Genomic DNA, 18,079 nt, shown 5'->3' on the forward strand with positions numbered 1-18,079 from the left:
GACCATCTTAACGTGCCACAGGCATGGTATTAAATAATATTTTGAAGAATTAACAAGATAAAATCTTATTCTACCATTTTTGAGCCGTTCTTCTGAATTTAAATTATGAACAGTTAAAATATCTCGTGTTCTTCTAAAATCGAGGGATCCTTTAAATTTCTAAAAAATTACTTTTTATTTATATTTTGCCTAATCAATGGTTGAGTCATTTCTAAATGCATGAGTGAACATCAAAATTATTCTCTGAGCTGAGCCCCAAACTGGAGAGATCAAAGATATAATTTTGTTGGTCAGATTAGTCCCTTTCATAAGCCAAATGTACAGTTCTCGGTTCGTCACATTTCATTTATATTTTAGTTGAAAAGATATTGTCATCTTTGGAGAGACATGGCTCACTAGTGCCAGCCCCAGTACTTACAGCTTTGACCTAATATAACAACAATAAGCAGAGTTTGCGGGTTGGGCCAGCCCCTTGACTCTCAAGGGGTATTATATAAACATGTGTATTTCAAATACTTAGTATGTAAATTATAGAGGTAGTCATTTCGCTCATCCAGAGGACTAAGAAAAAAATAACAGATTAGCGGAATAAGGAAATTTTAAGAACGATAATCCCATCATATTTTTCTGTATTCCTCTGAGTTTGTTCTTAATATGCTCACCAAAATCCATTTTTCAAATTAATAGAATTATAACCCCATTGCCTGGGTCATATCGCCCTGTTAGCGCCACTTAAAGAAATCTAGTGCGGAAAAAGTATCGAGGATTATACTTATAAATTATAATAAAGACTAAAGAAAAAAAAAAATCCACTTGGTGGTGTTGTGGGTGTGTTGACCATTTTTAGATAGTTTTAGGTCAAGAACAAGACACATCTCTGCTTCTCCTTCATAATTCATCCCTTGTTAGGAATCTCTGACCTAGACAGATTCTTTGGTAATCCACAGGTCAATTAAAAGACATTTGTATTAAATTCATTTAATTAATAGATTAACGTTAGTGGAACAGCGATAGCAGACCCATGAACCTAAGAATTTGTGGAGTTAGCAATTGCGGAACAGCCAATGAAATTGAAAATGAGCGTGTAGCGGACTAGGATCAAATTTCAAACTTCGGCTATGCTATCAATTTTTAATTATATATGACAATGTGGCAATAAACTTTTGACAGTAGATCTTGTGGGATCCTTCAAGGGCTAACCAGTATAATGTGTTGATACAAATTGACAATAATTATTCGTCCAAGAATTCAATACATCGTCCAAACTCTATTTTGAGAAAAATCGTTATAGCTCTATTTTGTGTTGACGGGCCACATATGTATTATACGTTATGTTGTAGTCAACTCACTCACCCAAAATGAGGTCAACAGAAATACTTTTTTTCTCTCTCTCTCTCATTAAGGGTCCTCTTCTGGAACATATCAGGAATTGACATAAAACAGAAACATGCACCTCTCTGTTTGTTCTTAAATGTAATTATACCTACTAAGAGTTTATGAGTTTAGTATTGTGTCGACTTGGTTCGACAAAGTGTGAGTCGACTTAATATTTTTTATTTAGTCTTTCTTAATTTTTATCAATGAACTTCATCAAATGATGTTTTGAGTTTTTATGTGGGACTGTCCTTTGATCACAAACACAATTTATAACTAGAATGGCTACATTGTAGAGCGTATAACTTCTGCCTAAAATCAAATTGAGTTATGTATATTAATTTGTTCCAAAGTAATGACCGACTATGCATTTTTGCTTTTTGTATTACATTGACCTTTTGACCTCTCAAAATTTAATGGACTCTTACTGTGACCATATATAAGCATTGCACCCCGTTTGAAAGAAATTGATTGCTAACTTTTGCCTTAATCCTGGTGACTAACAAAAAAACTAACTGAGGCAAAAACTCTCAACTTCATACCAGAGGTAATGAAGTTATTCTCATCTCTGAGAAGACAAAATAGACTTATGGTTACATTGGTTTTGTAACGAATTGCAAGATTTCATAATTACTGTAAAATCTTAGCTCATTAGTGCTCATAAAATGAAACAAAACTTAGCGAAATAATAAATGAGCTGTGGATTTAAATATCTAAATTTATAATTTTTTTTCTTTCCCTTTCTAATTTATCGACTCAACTTGGGTTGATTCGGCTCAGTCGAATTAAGTCGACACAAAACTATATGAGGTTTCTTTCACAAATAACCCATTATGCATATATTATAATTATATGATTAATAGGATCTAACACACAGATCATCACAAATTACTAATTATATTGATTGAGCAAAATTAGATTATATATGATTTAAAAAAACAACCACATCATATAAGAACCCTTTCTTTGTACATTATGTACACAAGTATATTAATTGCCAAAAAAAAAAAAAAAAAATTGAGTGATGATTATAATTAATTAATCATGCCCTATCATCAAAAACAAATTAACTTCCCTCAATATAAAAAAACAAAAAAACTGCGAGGATCTTACAATGATAAATCCCTTATTTATGAGATATATTTTGGCAAGAGACGAAACATTCAACTTTTAAGTGGAATTTATCTTTGATGAGGAGTTATAGTAACCACGCAGGGGGGGTTGGGGGTGGAAGGGGGTCTGGGTTGCTTGTAAGAATAAAATATGTATGAATTATGACTTGATTAGGCATATATTATTTATAATAAATAAATATTCCATTTATTTTATTGAGCCCATTTACATATTATATTAAGAAAATCGTGCATTAACTTGTCATAAACTGAATTTTCACGAAAATTTATTAGGATTTATGATAAAAAAAACTGTTTAATACGAATCTAAAGAGCGTTTTTACTGACGTCATAAATTGCATAAATAACTGAAGCGACGTTATCTTGGGATATTTATTGTTGAAAATTGACAAAAAATCTTGAATAAATTTTACTTTATGCCTTAAAAATGAAAAAGGACTCAGCACATGTCTCCCATCGATGGGGCGAGTTTGAGCAAAGAATTTGCTACATTATAATTGTTGATACAACTAAAGTAGGTACTATTAACTTTTGTATCAAATTGCTTGCAAATGTTCCAATTTTAATTTCTAACACTTTGTAACAAAAATCACGTCTCAATATCCCTTTTACGAGCTGAGTAATATACCAATAAGTTAATTCCGTGTCGTCTAGGCCCACTTTCCCCTATATATTTTCATGTAAAAGGTTAACCTACAAAAAGATGCTATGAAACATCTATATAGATTTATAGATTGCAACTTTAGCAGCGCCATCTTGGGAGGAAATAAATTTGTTAAAATAAAATGGACAAATTTCTTCAATAAATTAGATAAACTTTCTCGAAAGATTTCACAAACGAAAAAATACTGACTCCTTTTATTGACTACAATATAATGCAAAAGAGAAACACTATTATTTGAATTAAATCATTTATTTAGTTTATGAAAATCCAAATGAAATTGCTATATTTCTACAATTAATTATGTTTTGGATTGATTAATAGGGACTAGGAGTATTTAAAATAATATCTTCTTAAAGTTGAAAATGCGGGGTTGGGCCGCTAGATATATTTTTTTGGGAGGGGGGGCTTGGTTTTTTTTTTATTACAACGAATTACCTTTTTTGAAAAGAAATCATTAAATTTTTTTTTTTTACTTAAATGACCTTTTTAGAAAACAAATATATAAATGGTTTTTTGGTGGGGATTTTTTTTAATTTCTCCATTTGTGGGGGGGGCTACAACCCCTAGAACCCCCTCCCCCTGCAGACACCATAAATGTAAATGTATAGTAAATTTATTGTGTATACAAATGTTCCACAAACAATTGGCCCCACAAGTGGTACAGGAGGAATGACACACGGTTGGTCCTCCCCTATTGTAGTTTGGTCATAATTAGAGAATTGAGTATTGTCAAAATCCTCGTGAGTGTAAAAAAAAATAAAAATAAAGTCTATTTTGGTAAAATTGAGAGACGATATATCTGCTAATACACTTGAATTTTCAAAATATGGAGGAATAATTAACTACAGTACTAATTAACAGGTTACCAGAATATATATTTTTTTAATGTATGCTTGCGAGGATTTCCACTATTTTCATATCTCTAGTCATAATGGTGGTACGTGAAGACCTTGATGAGTCACAGATGGTACACACAATAAAAAGTTTGATAACCACTGGTCTATACTAATTGACTCAATCGAAACACCGGATAGACAAAAATCAACAACAACAATATAAATATACTTAAATAAGTCTCTCATCTACGCATTCAGAGATAACTTATAAATTAATGGGAGATGGGTGTTTGGTATGAGCGCGAGGAGAAGGCGGGAGCGAGACATATGGTACACTTGAATTAAGACCTTTGTTAATATCAGCTGCATGTTATATGATTTACTACCGTAAAGAGGAGAACCTCCTACATTTAAAACAGCATTAGTGAAGGGATAATATTATTGTAATTAAGTTTAAATCCATATATATATAATAAATTATACATTCTTAAATGAATTTAAAGGAAAGTTAGGCAATAATTCTAACTTTTAGCGGGAGATGTTAATACAAACACAACTTATAAAATAATGAATAAAAAAACAAGAAAGAGCACACGCAACAACCGTTTTTCCTTTTTTAATCTCTATACTTAGTTTTTTTCTTGACACACATCCCTTCTTTAATTGTAATATGCATGGAGAATGGAGGATTTTTTAGGAATATACAATAAAAAGGAAAAATAAGTTTTATTTTCAGCAAGGTAAAATTATATTAACAATCATTTCAACTCTCATTGTCACTCTCAATCTTAGGTTTAAGGTTTTTAGTCCAGTCCATTTGTATTTAAATATTTGAAGAACTATTGGAATCCTCATCATCACTTTTTTGATGCACTTCATCTTCCTAAATTATGAAGTTGTAAAAATAGTGTAGAAATCAAAAATAATGTCGATATCATTCTCTCTAATTTTATAACAGTCAAACAAATAATCGAATAAATTTAAATCAACTAATTAGAAATTAGCCACAACCCCTTGATTTTTAATTTAGAATTAATTGCAATTCTAACTTAATGAAAACAATTTAGGTATAATCAATAAGTTGAAATGGATTCAAAATCTGACTTTAATGGATTTGTTTGTAAAGTCGTGGACACATTAGTTTTTATCGTTCCGACAAAACTTTATTCTTCCATATTTTGTTCCTTAACAGTGTAGAAGTTAATGAAAAAAAAAAGTGAACAAATGAAAGACGATCGGAATCTGTTCAGAAAATGAGCGAATGAACGAGAAAGGGTGAACAGGTCCAAGCTCGCTAGATAGAAACTCCTTGGCGAATGCGGGAAATTAAATCCAAGAAAATATTATATTACTTCTTCACTCCCGGCATTAAAGAACAAGTCATTGTGATAAAGTGGAACATAATTACATATTGTGATCATGAATAAACAAATTGTAAATATTACTTCAGTTTAATTCTGCTTTTAACATATATAGTGAGCATTTTAAGTGATAGGGATACATAAATAAATTCAAATACCAACTATGTACAAGGATTGTTTGAAGCAAACAACTTTTAGGATTAAATGTAGTTCAAAACTTTCATAATATATATTGTTATTTAATGATTGAACTAAACTCAAGTATCTTCAAACTTATAGTTCAGTGAAATAGAACCGACAATAATTCTGAATTTAATTAAGCAAATGGACCATGGAATAATGATCTTTCTCTTGCCATATGTATGTTGCTTTTGGCTTCATTGATTAAAATTTTTCCATTGGAAATGTACCAATTTGAAGTCAACTTGGGCGCCGTAGTCTTTATGATTATGATCGTTCTTGTAGAAGTACCATTAGCTTATGCTCTATAAAACTTTCCACTAATAAACATAATACGTCCAGAAGAACATATTTCATCAAAAATTATTGTTACTTTTAATGTTTTGAAGGAAGCGTCTCTAACCGTGACTTGAGATATATGCTTGTAGAAGGAGATATCCTTGAATTTAAATTTAAAACTCCACAAAATTTTATCGTATATGAAATACTCGGCATACAAAAACATCTATCGTGCACAATTCTTCTACAGTATACACTTTACTAAAAAAAAACTGCATAGAGTATCTTCTCTGTTTTGGTTTTGATATACTGTTCATCTATAAATGTATCTTTCTTGGAAAATTATCTTCTTCATTTTCAATGGTATTTAGAATTATTATACACTTCCAGCTTCATGGGATATTTTAAGTATATCACTTATTATTGGGCCTTAGTTTGTTCCGTCATAAGAGTTTGGTGTATAAAAATATGCTAGAACTTGTTTCCATTGAGCCCTGGACACACCTGAGAGAATGCAAAACCAACACTTTAGAGGCATCTCCTTTTGAATTAGAAAAGGTTGATTCTCCGATGATGGAGCCACTCTGACAATCATAAACCATGGAAAATTTAATAGAGCACTTGTTTATGAAAGAAGCTTTCCTATCAATTTTGGACATATTACTTATTTTCATCTTTATCAAAAACTTCATGTCATGGAATATGAAAAATTCAGGTTTTTTTAGAGAGAGAGTTCTAATACAAGGAAGAGGCAAGTATTCTTTTAATAACTTTTCCCCAATTTAATACAAGTCATTTCTATTTTTAATGGTTCTTTGATAGATTTATTAGTAAAACTTTGATTCTTTGACTTTTAACATTTAAATTATTGAGCACATCAGTATTGAAAAAATTAAATTTGGAAATACGTTTGTCTACAAGACAACTAATTTTTTTTATTGTTTCAATTGTTGTATTCATTAAATATATTATAGAAGTATATTAAGTATTTCGTAATGAAGCAAGAATGAATTACCGGCTGTAGAAAAAGTAATGGGACCTTCTAAAAGTACAGTTTTGAATAGGTTGTGTTGATTAAATTTTAAAATTCCGATTATTTTTGGATAGCTTACATTCTAAGCTTTTGATTGATATATATGTTGTAAAAAAAATCTGTATATGTTGCGATGGAGGCTAGAAGAGCCATCTTAGCCAGTTTAATCCGCACCGGAAGGACCTCCTTGGATATTGCGAAGTCCTTAAACGTCAGCAAACCTTCTGTCTGTTGGGTTACAAATAGTTTGGCTAATGGAAACAACCTTAAGGACAACCCCAAGAGTGGAAGACCAACCAAAGTGAAGCCTGAAGACTTTATGGAGGCCCTTAAGGTCAACCCAACGATGAAGATGTCAGAGGACGCAAAGAAAGAGAAGGTGCATCGGTATACTATGGGCAAGGAAGGTAGCTTAGAAGAATTGAAAGGTTACTTCTGTCCCAACGTCAAAAAGAATTCTGTCTTTAGTGATGTCAACAACTCTTTAATGATGAGAAGTACAACAGCAACCGTGTAATTTTTTTCTCTAATGACCTTTACCGTTGACCCCTTCTAAAACACGTAAAAGGATCGGATTGTATGCTTTGGCAAGGCTTGCAACAGCATTAGGACAATCACCAAGATATAACATCCGGTCTCTGTGATGATGTTGGATATTGTTGCATTAATTGGAGAAAAAATGCCTCCAATTTGATTTCCTGTTGGATACCATTTACCCACGGCCGACTAATTGATTGTATTGAAGGAAACTGTTGTCCCATAGATCCTCAAGACCATGAAGAAGTCCAACAAGTCCATGTATGGATTTCAGCAGAACGAGGCTCCTGCCAATACTGCTAATATTGTACAAGAGTGGATGGGTAGCAACATTAAATTATTATCCAAGAAACTTTGGCCACCTCAGAGCTCAGATATACCTTCACTTGATTACTCCATTTGGTGATAAATTGAGAAGAAGGCCTGCAAAGTCCGCCAGCCGAATATTGATACCCTGAAAAAATCTGTTAACCAGAAGTAAAGGATCATGAAAAAGGACTACCTTGCCAATGAGTGCAAGGTGTTTCAGAGGCAGTTGGAGGCTGTCATTGAGGTTGATGGTGGCCAGATTCCTAATTAATGTGTTGTTATAGTAAAAAATATTATGGAATAAAATTTTCTATGTACAACATCACCCTGATGAATTATGAGTAGTTTAGGGACTACTTAGAGGTAGGTTTCAGTATTTTTTCTACGCCCGATAGGTAGAATTGAAAGAAGGATAATTATATTTTAATGGAATTTATAAAAGAAATTGAATTTGGACATAAGAAGTTTGATTCAAGAGCGACATGTTCTAATAAAATACCAATACGTTTTTCAGCTATTGATCACGTGGGTCCTCGTTTCGTTACTTGGTTCAAAGCTTTAGTTTATACTAAAAGACTCAAGAGAAGTGCGCACAGACAAACAACCTCCAACAACAACAAAAATATTAGGGCAAAAAATAAGTTATTTATCTACGTATTCAGTGAGCGCTATTTATAATAGAGGGTGGCAATGAAATATTGTCGGGTTACAAATTCCTACTCTTTTTCATTTACTGCTTGATCTGTTCTTGTTAATCCAAAATGGTCGAAAGAACTTGATGTTGCAGTACTGTTCACATTAAATTCTCGTCAAAAAATTATATGCAACAAAATGTGTGAGTTGTTGTTACTTGCTACTGAAAAAAGTGATAATTTCCTCCCATATTTTCCGTCTTCTATAGCCATGTCTCCATGTTCGGAGGTCAAGGTGGCTACTATAACCACGCTACTTGGTGGCTCGTCCCAGCAAGCTATTGCTACTGAACTGGGGTCAGTTTAAGGTCTGTTCAGAGATGGTGGGTAGCTCACAAGCGAGGAGAAAGTCAAGAAGACAAGCCAATTCCAGGTCGTCCCCCTTCAATCTCCCTAATTTCCAGGCAAGTCATCTCATTGAGTCTTGGGAAAAGACATCTAGCCACGCAAAAATTGTCAGCTAAGCTGACTGCGAAGGGTTATAAATAAAGTTGATAATTTTGTAGAGAAAATCGCGTGCAAGGAGAAGGGGAGGGGGAGAAAGACTTATGGTATCATTGTTTAAAATACTGATGCGATTATCATCTGTCTGCTTTATTATGATTTTTGAGGGTATTCAACGAGAGTATTTAGTTGCAAAATGTTTAATGAAGATATACTAACTATACTTAGACATTTATTATCCGTTACAGTAGATTTGAAAACGCCCCACTCCCTGAAATTGTAATTCATTATGAACCTTATTCTCAGAATAATAGCTAATGAAACGACAAAGTAGAGTATTTCGAAATATATTTAAAGTTCAAAAAAGAAGGCTTTAATTAAATATAATCTATATATTAAAAAATATACCATCATACATTTATGTTAAATATACAAAATTAAACAATGGAAATCATATTACTAATAACAATAAATTATATATACAGAATATTGAAATAATAGATTAATCCAAACAATATTTTCTTGCTCTGACATCGGAACCCAGTTAAATATGTCATAACTTTAGGTTGCAAGACACAAGCAAGACGTGGAGTTTAATCAAAAAGATAATCACCCCTTTTTCTTCTTGTGAAAGTTGCTATATACAATTGTGCAAAGGATAGATATATCTCTACCGATGAGATCTAAATAATTATTAATAATAAAGTAAATGTTCAAATCATAAAATTAGACAATAAATATACTAATAAAAAAAATGTTATAATTAAATACATTGTAAAGATTTAGTGCAGAAGCTAATTATGTAGTAATGTCCGGCGGTATTACTCCTCCTTATTAAGGACATAAAAAAATGCCCCCCCTTATTTATACTTGTGTAACAACATACTATTGTCATGAAGGATACGTACAATTGCTAATTATAATGCTACACCCAATGTAACTCCCCCCGTTGTTCTGACCATTTAGGCGGTTGTTTTTGTCTTTTATGACTTCTCTGAACACCATTTCTTGGGGATTATTAACCATAGCTAATCCTTAAGTGATAAAAAAGTAATATTGATTGAAAATGTAATGATAAGGGTATATTACATGCGCTAAACATCTTTGTGAGATCAAAGTTAAAGTCTGACTTGATGTATTCATCGTTAACTTGATTTTATAGATGAATATCCATTCTCTTGATATGAGATGAGGATAATGATTGGCGTTTAATTCTAGACAGGGGACTAAAGGCACATTTATATCGACAAATCCGACAAGCTTTGTGTTTCTCGTCCGGTAAGTATTTTCTAAATTCCTGGGCCTCCATTTTCAGAAATCCAGACAGAAGGCGACTTTATTTTAGGCATTTTATTCAGTTATTTATCGACTATCAGCATCTAATATTATATTAATATTGAATAATAAAGGCGGGAATTATAACGTTCTTGATAGAAGAAGATGTATATTATTATGTTAATGATGCCATAAGTATTTCTGCTCTTCTCCTCGCACGCTTTTGTATTCTTACCAAAACTATCAACCTTAGTTATAAGGTTATGTATACTATAAAGGTTTCAATGATAGAACTTGAACCACCCATATACTCGAGATGAATTTTAAATCTATAGAAATATAGGGATTATGTATATTACAATTTATCTCGCAAAATTAATTAAGTAATTCAAAAAAAAAAATTCCTAACATGTCCGTTAGAGCGGTTTGATCTTCAACTTTTTAGAACTTCGATTACGGGTAGTGTGGAAAATTCGTCGTATGCTATGTAAATGACCTATGCAAAATTGCATTCTTCTACGATGTAATCTTCTGGTCGCACATCTCGGTCAAATTATGAAAAATGGCAAAAACTCTTTACTTAGTAAATATAGATACTAACAATATATTTTTAGTTATTTTGTATTAAAATAATTTTGCTGGAGATTTTTCTATCCTATAAAAGTACTGAAAAAGTTTTTTTTTTTACATAAAATTGTCTTATTGAGCAAAAAAGAGAAAAAGTTAAGAAAAATTAGATGATCTGCGTATAGTGTGCATCATTTTTTTACATTTTCAGAAAAGGAAAGATAAATTTTTTTAATGTTATTCTTACAAAAACTTTATTAATCTCATTTGTAGGCTATAATAATTAATTAATGTAAAATAAGGATTAATGCTGTATTTTAATCTTAATTGAGTAAATAAGGAACTGTTGTCTCCTTTCAACATTTGAACTAGATGTGCTACATAAAGATGACATCGTAGGAAATTGAAAATGTAGTAAAGGTTATTTCCATAACAAATCCCATCTTTTCCAAAGTACTCGCAATCAAAATTCGAATAAAGTGAATAATATCCGGCCTAATGTCTTTAGTGAAGTCAATCACTCAAACCAACCAACTCCAGCTTCAACCACAGTCTCCGACCTTGGCCTAAATCTGGTAGAGGCCTTGATGAAGAACTCCTTGTCCATGTTGGTCGCTGCCTCGAGAATGGAAGCCTGCAAGAAGTCAACAGTGGACATTTATTCCACTATCTCTCCAAGACGCTCCACAAATAGAAGTCAAACGGGTTCAGATCCGTCGAGCTAAGAGACCATATTTCCTTCACTCAAAACATGTAGGTCTTATTAATGTTTTCTTTTTCGTAATTAATCCAGTTTGAATTACCCAATTTAGAAAAGCTCCACCAATTTAAATTTCTAGCGAGAAACCAGATCTGTTAACATCCATTTAAGCTCTGTCGCATACTTATTTATTGCTGTTGAATTAAGCTATTTGTCATACTGAGTCCACATGTAGTTCCCCGTGGGTAGTTGGGTTCAGCCATGGAAAGATGGCGTACCTAAGGAGTTTATGGTAAGCCTCCTGGCCGATTTTTTGTCTACCCTTGAAAAAGAACGGAGGCTTCTTCTTTCCATCAGAGGCCACAACGCCGATGACCATTGTTTGGATCGGATATCTGGTGTGGTAAGCCCTCAAACCTCTTATTTTGTTTATACAGGGCAGTGGTAATTCCCGCGGTTGTGATATTGATAAAGTGGGAAAATATTTTTGTCCTAATTTTCACAATTGACTCTTTTGCCTTGATCCATGTGAGGATTACTTGATTTCTGGCTTTCATGCCCTCTGAGTAGGTGGTGTGGGGTCCTTGTGAAAGAAATGAATCCCAAGTTGTGCTTTATAGCCTCTCTGATGGTCCTAGGAGCCACAAAGAAGTCGTTGGCGAGGCGATTTATGGACTTAGTGGGATCCTTCATTATATTTTTCTCCAAACTCAACAAGAACTTTGTATCCCTCATTAAATTATGCTCTCTATTTCCTAACATCCTGGAGAGGTATTCCCCATTTTTCCCCCTCTTAGACAGCTTAAAAATCAGGCTCCTACAACACTTAACAATGTCTGTAATCTTCATTACATCAACTCCAACATTTAGGAGTTCTGAGATGTGCAGCCTTTTTTCTTCTTGGCCGCTCATGATGATTAAATGATTAGTGTAGTTTACTTATGTAAACAGGACGGCAGAAACAGAATGTCACAAAATAATCTCTAGGCCTTTTCATAGTAATGAGAAAATAAACATTAATTAACAGTCCACGTTTCGCTGTCCTATTCTGTAGATCAAAGGGTTGCGAAGATAATGAGGTCTAAACTAGTTCGAATTTAAAATCACTACCCGTCCATATTATATGTAATGTTCTAATAGTATATCAGAAATAATATACAATTCGAAGGATCTATGTACTTCATCATGGAAAGTAGAGGCTTCATTGAAGAGTCCTTTGACAAAGTTCTTTCTCATTTCATTCAAAAAAATAAAAAAATGTTTACAATATTATATAATATTGAACAATCATCTACTTTTGTCGAGTCATTTTTTATGATTATTCTCTTTAAAAAAAAATTGCAAATTATTTTGGCTAATTATAAGGGGCCACTACTCACTTGGAAATCAAATCATTACATACCTACTATAAATATATAAAAAGAATATGGTGACTAGTATAAATTATATTTAGTGTTGGATTCGAACTTGGAAAAAAACAACTCGACTTTACTCAAACTCGCCCGAAATATTATTTTGGAAAATTTGACTTTTATTGAACACAAAAGTAGAAACTAACTCAACACATTTTTGTAATGATGAATAAAATTTATGCTATCATTCTTCTAAGAGGAATAAAACATAGCTACTTACTGTTGCTAATCCTTTCTAATGAACCCCTTAACGTATTTTCAATTTCGACTCTTTCTTTGTGGCAGATGCCCATATCTGGTCTTAAAAGGAAAAATTACGTCGTGTATAAGATGCATACTTAAGCAAGCTTAGACCCGAGTACTCCGAAAGATATATTGAGTCCTCAATATGTTAAGGTGACAAATTCGATTAGGACAGAACTACGAAGCACAAAGAAGCTCAAAAACTTCAGGGACGCTTTAAATGATGTCAATCCATAACTATAATTACTTTGACGAGGTATCGACGAAAGTTATTTAAGGATTGTTTTAAAGATGTATCCATCCATTCATTGATTGAAGATCGAGGGGTCTTTGAATTCGTCATGATCTTCTCTGGCAGAAGATTTGATGATGATGGATGAGAAACTCAAATATTGTCATGGGTTTGGTTAGTTTACAAAAAATAACTTTTTTATTTAGAATTTGTTTTCCCAATAAATAAGGTTGGATTTAAAAAAATAGATCAATGGTGTTAAAAGAAGAGTTGATCATGTATCCAAAGGAAGAAAAAAACCCACGACAGAACATGTGAAAAGTCTTAAAAACTTGAACACGAAAGTTGGTTTATTGTTCTAAATGAAATTCCCAGGACAACTTGCATTTGATAATTTCATAATTTTAGTTTTATTTAATTATAAACAATCCATTAAATTAAACGTTAAATACACATTCAATGAAACATTATTCGGTTTAAAGTGTTCAAGATTTATGCTTTGCAAATGAGGTGGAATATGCATCAATAATAAATTATGCCTAACGGAGTATCAACATGTTTCAAATAATATAACTTTACTAAAACAACAAATCTTTTCTTATATACTCCATACATATGTTGTTGATATATCACGTACTTACCTTTCTAACACAAAAATATACATATAAATGTTGTCAGCTGTCGATCTTTTTGATTATTTTCCCCTACACAGTGCTCTAAATTTTGATTGGTTTAATTCGAATTAAATTTTGTCAAGCAGTTGTGAACAATTCCCAAAAGATATTGAATGTGCTGCAATTGAGAAGAATTGCGCAAATGCCAACTGATTTTGCATCTTTTTTTTCTGTTTCTGTTCGGATGAAAGATGCAATTAAGGTAACTTTGCTGTATATTATTGCATTATACAGGAACGTCCGCAGGATTATTTAATTTATTGAAAAAAATGATCAAAAATCTACAATTGTTCAGAAAAAAATAATTTTTCTTGAAAAATTTCATGTATTTTGGCATATTAAAAAAACGAAAAACATATAGTAACGCTGACAATTGGAAGGCTGTTTTGGAGGAGAGAAGCTTAGCTGTCATGCCTTTTCATCGGATCAGCTGCTAGGAGCTGTGACGAGGGGGAGGGGTAAAAGAAAATAAAGAAGGACATTGGTAAAAATTATACCGATGTCGGTCCTCCATTCTACTCTGAGGCCAACAAGGACTCAGGGTCACTCTACGTCATTTATGAGCAACCACGAATGTTCACTCAGGTTTTGAATATTATTGAATGTAGTAGAAAAGGTAGTTCACTCCTCAGGAATTAAATAATACTTACAACACCTTAGGATAAGAAAATTTACTCTTCAGTTTGCCAATGTCAAAAAAAGAAAATAAGTGGCAAGCTACAAAATACAGCGGATTTTCATCACTTGTGATCTCTGTCAGGAGTTATATCCTCTCTCAATGTTACCAACATACTTTTATATTCTCTTCTTTTTTTTAACTTTGACCTTTTTCACATCTCTACATATAATATCATAATCATAAGCAAAGGAGCATACATAATTAATCAATATTAGGACTTGAAAGATCCTTTAAAAAAAATGTTCTTCCGTTTTTTTTCTCTTTCTCTCTCGTATCTCCTCAGCAACGAAATATACATGTACTCTATAAATATAAACGTATAGGTAGATACAATAAATTAATCAAAGGACTTTATATTTTGACAGGTAAAAAAAAACCAAAAAAAAACGGAACGATAGAAAAACAATAAGAAAAAAGAGCCTAAGTAGCCAGCCACCCTCTTGATTTATCTGTCTATACCCCAATTAAGAAAGATGAGAGAAGATGTAGATATAAGATGAACGTATACGGAGAGATACTTTGAAACTATGTAATACATTGCAATGGGACACAATGCGTATATTATATCGTTATGGACCTACATAATTTAGAATACAAATAAGACTTTAAAGACAATAATCAATGACTTGAATAATTAATTAATTAGTGATTGACATAAGATGTAGGTATTTGTTTTGTTAAGATGACTGAGTGAAGCGAGATCCATGAGTTTCCTTCAAATGATGATTCAATTCGTACTTTTCATAATATGTCTTGTCACAAGAGTCACATGCCCATGGCTTGAGTCCATCCCCATGGATCCTTCGAAAGTGCCTACTCAAATGCCCCTTCTCCACAAAGGAGGATTCACAAAGGGAACATTCATAGGGCCGAGTCTTCAAATGATAACGGGAATGGATTTTGAGTTGACTAAGCGTTGGAAATGACTTTTCACAGAGAGAACAGGGGTGAGCCTTTAAACGGATATGAAATCTATTTACATGTTTTGAGAGGCCCCCGGGCTGAGAAAATCCCTTACTGCAAAAAGAGCAGATGTGAAGGAGACTTGGAGAGGAGGAAGGAGTGAGTCGGCCATGAACGGCAGATACGTGGCGATTTAGGAATTCTTTTTGTAGGAACTTGGCCTCACAGAAATGACATGCGTAGTTAGGAGAGGAGTGAAGGCGTAGATGCATTTGAAATTTCCGCTTATCCAGGAAATCTTTGGAGCAAAATGAGCAGGAAAATGTTCCCATACGGGAATCGTGAGATCGGAGATGTCTCTCAAGAGCTTTTGAGCTCTTGAGAGAGGAGTTGCATTTGGGGCATGGATACTCCTTCCGGGAAGTTGCGCGGTCCATGGTATCTCCATGTTGTGCTGAAGCATGAGCTTGAAGGACATCTTTTCGAGAAAAGTTTTTGTTGCATGAGGTGCAGTTGAATCTTACGGTCTTGGAGTGAGTCGAGAGATGTCGAGTCAGTTTACTGAGAAAGGGAAATACTTTTCCACAAAGAGAACAGGAATGGCGTCGAAATGAGGAGACTCTGTCCTCCAGAAGAGGAGACGATGAAGGGATGAGGACTTCAGGATTAAAAAGATGGAGAGCCTCTTCATCTACAACTTTGTCTTGGAGCCCTTCCAGTGATTTCCATTCTTTATCATCATTAACTTGATCATCAAGAAGGAAAAACCCTCGGAGTCGAGGGGACTCCTCCTCGTCCCCAAGCGAGGAGGTGTACATACCGAAGGGGACTAACCGAGTGATGCAGATTCCTTTTTTTACATCATCATAAAACATATATGTAGAAAAGGCGGAGGAGGAAAGGAACACGCAAGGACTATGCTATGAATGATAGCGCGCAAGTGTCTGCTCTTCCGATGAGTTTAATTATTACTATAGAGTATTCCTCGTAGTATTATGACTTCTTATAAGTATTGTATTGATCATGAAGAAATTTTCTGTCGGCAAAAACACATTTCTCAGATTATTATTATTTTTTTTTTTTTAACAACACGATGAGCAAACTTAAGGATATTATACTATCTGAAGGTCGAAACACAATCATCCATCATGCATCATCTCCCTTGTGGACATGCTCTTTCTTTAGCCTTACCCGGGTGGCTACGATTTACTTCCATGTTAAATGGGTTTTGTAAAAAAAAAAAAAAAGATTTCTTTTCAAATACAGTTAACGAAGAAAAAAATTCTAATCTTTTTTGTAAGTCAAAATATGGTCAATCTACTTTAAAAACATTTCCTCTTGATAAATGAGGAAAGTTAAGGAACGGAAGACAACAACCATAGATTAGGTAGGTTTATGTCAATAAATTTCCTCAACTTTTGATATACGTACTTGAAGAAATAAAAATAAATGAGTAAAAACCAATTTAGGAAGATAAAAATAAAATTTGCAAATTTATAGTTTGGTTTATTTGTCAAATAAATAGAATGCATTTTCCCTCCTCCTTTCAATAGTTTTTTTTTATTTTTATCATCAATAGTATTTCTGCTATTTTGAAATGGATTTTCTTTTCATTGCACGTCGTTATCTTCATTGTATCTCCGAGTCTTCATTCTAAAAAGAAACAGAAAAAGACCAATAATCAAATTGTAGTTAGCCAATGCAATTATTATAAATTATTATTTTATTATAGTAATTGTTCACAGCTTGTTAAACAAAAGCTAATTCGAATTCCACCCATCGAATTCTGAACAACTACTACAGCCATAAGGAGGAACACCAAAAAAGTCAACAGTCACACAAATTTACACTGTAAATTTGTATGTTAGTGAGATAACACTGCCATCAATATTATTAAATAAATAGCTAAAAGTATGTATAGGCCATTAGAAATCATTTGTACCTATTACACATTCTTACTATTATTGTATCTCGCAACCTTTCACCCTATAAAACTACAAAAAAGTCTATAGCCAGTTGGTAGAGGTTAATCAATTCTACACAACTATTTAACTATTATTCAATAATTGTTTACTTAACAGGAGATAATTTTAATTCATCCAATCTATGTAGTTCAGAACAATTTTTGTTTTTGCGAGATAATATCTTTATTGTATCACCCAATCTTATCTCTAGAACACGACTGGGTCACTTTTTTTGGCATTACCCCAAAAGAACTTTGAGCAAAATTAATTTACTCGAAACTAGTGCAAGTTTGGTTTTTTCAATTTTTATTAAAAATTGAAAAAATTAAAGTTTTTGCTCCAGAGCATAATTTGATCGAATGACCTTTTTTAAAAAAGAAATCCTTAAAAAAAAATTCTACTTTTTGTAAGCCTGGCTCCACCACTAAATAAAGTTAATCATTCACAATAATATTTTTTTCAGAAGAGTGACTTTTCAAAGTCCCCTCCCCCCTGAGGACACCCCTGTAGTGGCTGATGTTTATTTAATTCAACACTAAGAAGTAAAAGTCTTTCTTTATTGTATGGAAATAACATCTACTCTCATTA

The 18,079-nt window shown here is 32.9% G+C and overlaps 1 protein-coding gene across 1 annotated transcript; it reads right to left on the minus strand.

Annotated features, from left to right (window-relative positions):
* Positions 1 to 15,139: 15,139 nt before the first annotated feature.
* Positions 15,140 to 16,446, minus strand: LOC121124512 (uncharacterized). Its single transcript, XM_040719679.2, has one exon. It carries the CDS (start codon positions 16,400 to 16,402, stop codon positions 15,302 to 15,304), a length of 1,101 nt encoding a protein of 366 aa, XP_040575613.2. The 5' UTR covers positions 16,403 to 16,446; the 3' UTR covers positions 15,140 to 15,301.
* Between the last annotated feature and the right edge of the window lie 1,633 nt (positions 16,447 to 18,079).

Source organism: Lepeophtheirus salmonis, chromosome 1 (genome assembly GCF_016086655.4).
Source record: "Lepeophtheirus salmonis chromosome 1, UVic_Lsal_1.4, whole genome shotgun sequence".
Classification (NCBI taxonomy): Eukaryota; Metazoa; Arthropoda; class Copepoda; order Siphonostomatoida; family Caligidae; genus Lepeophtheirus; species Lepeophtheirus salmonis.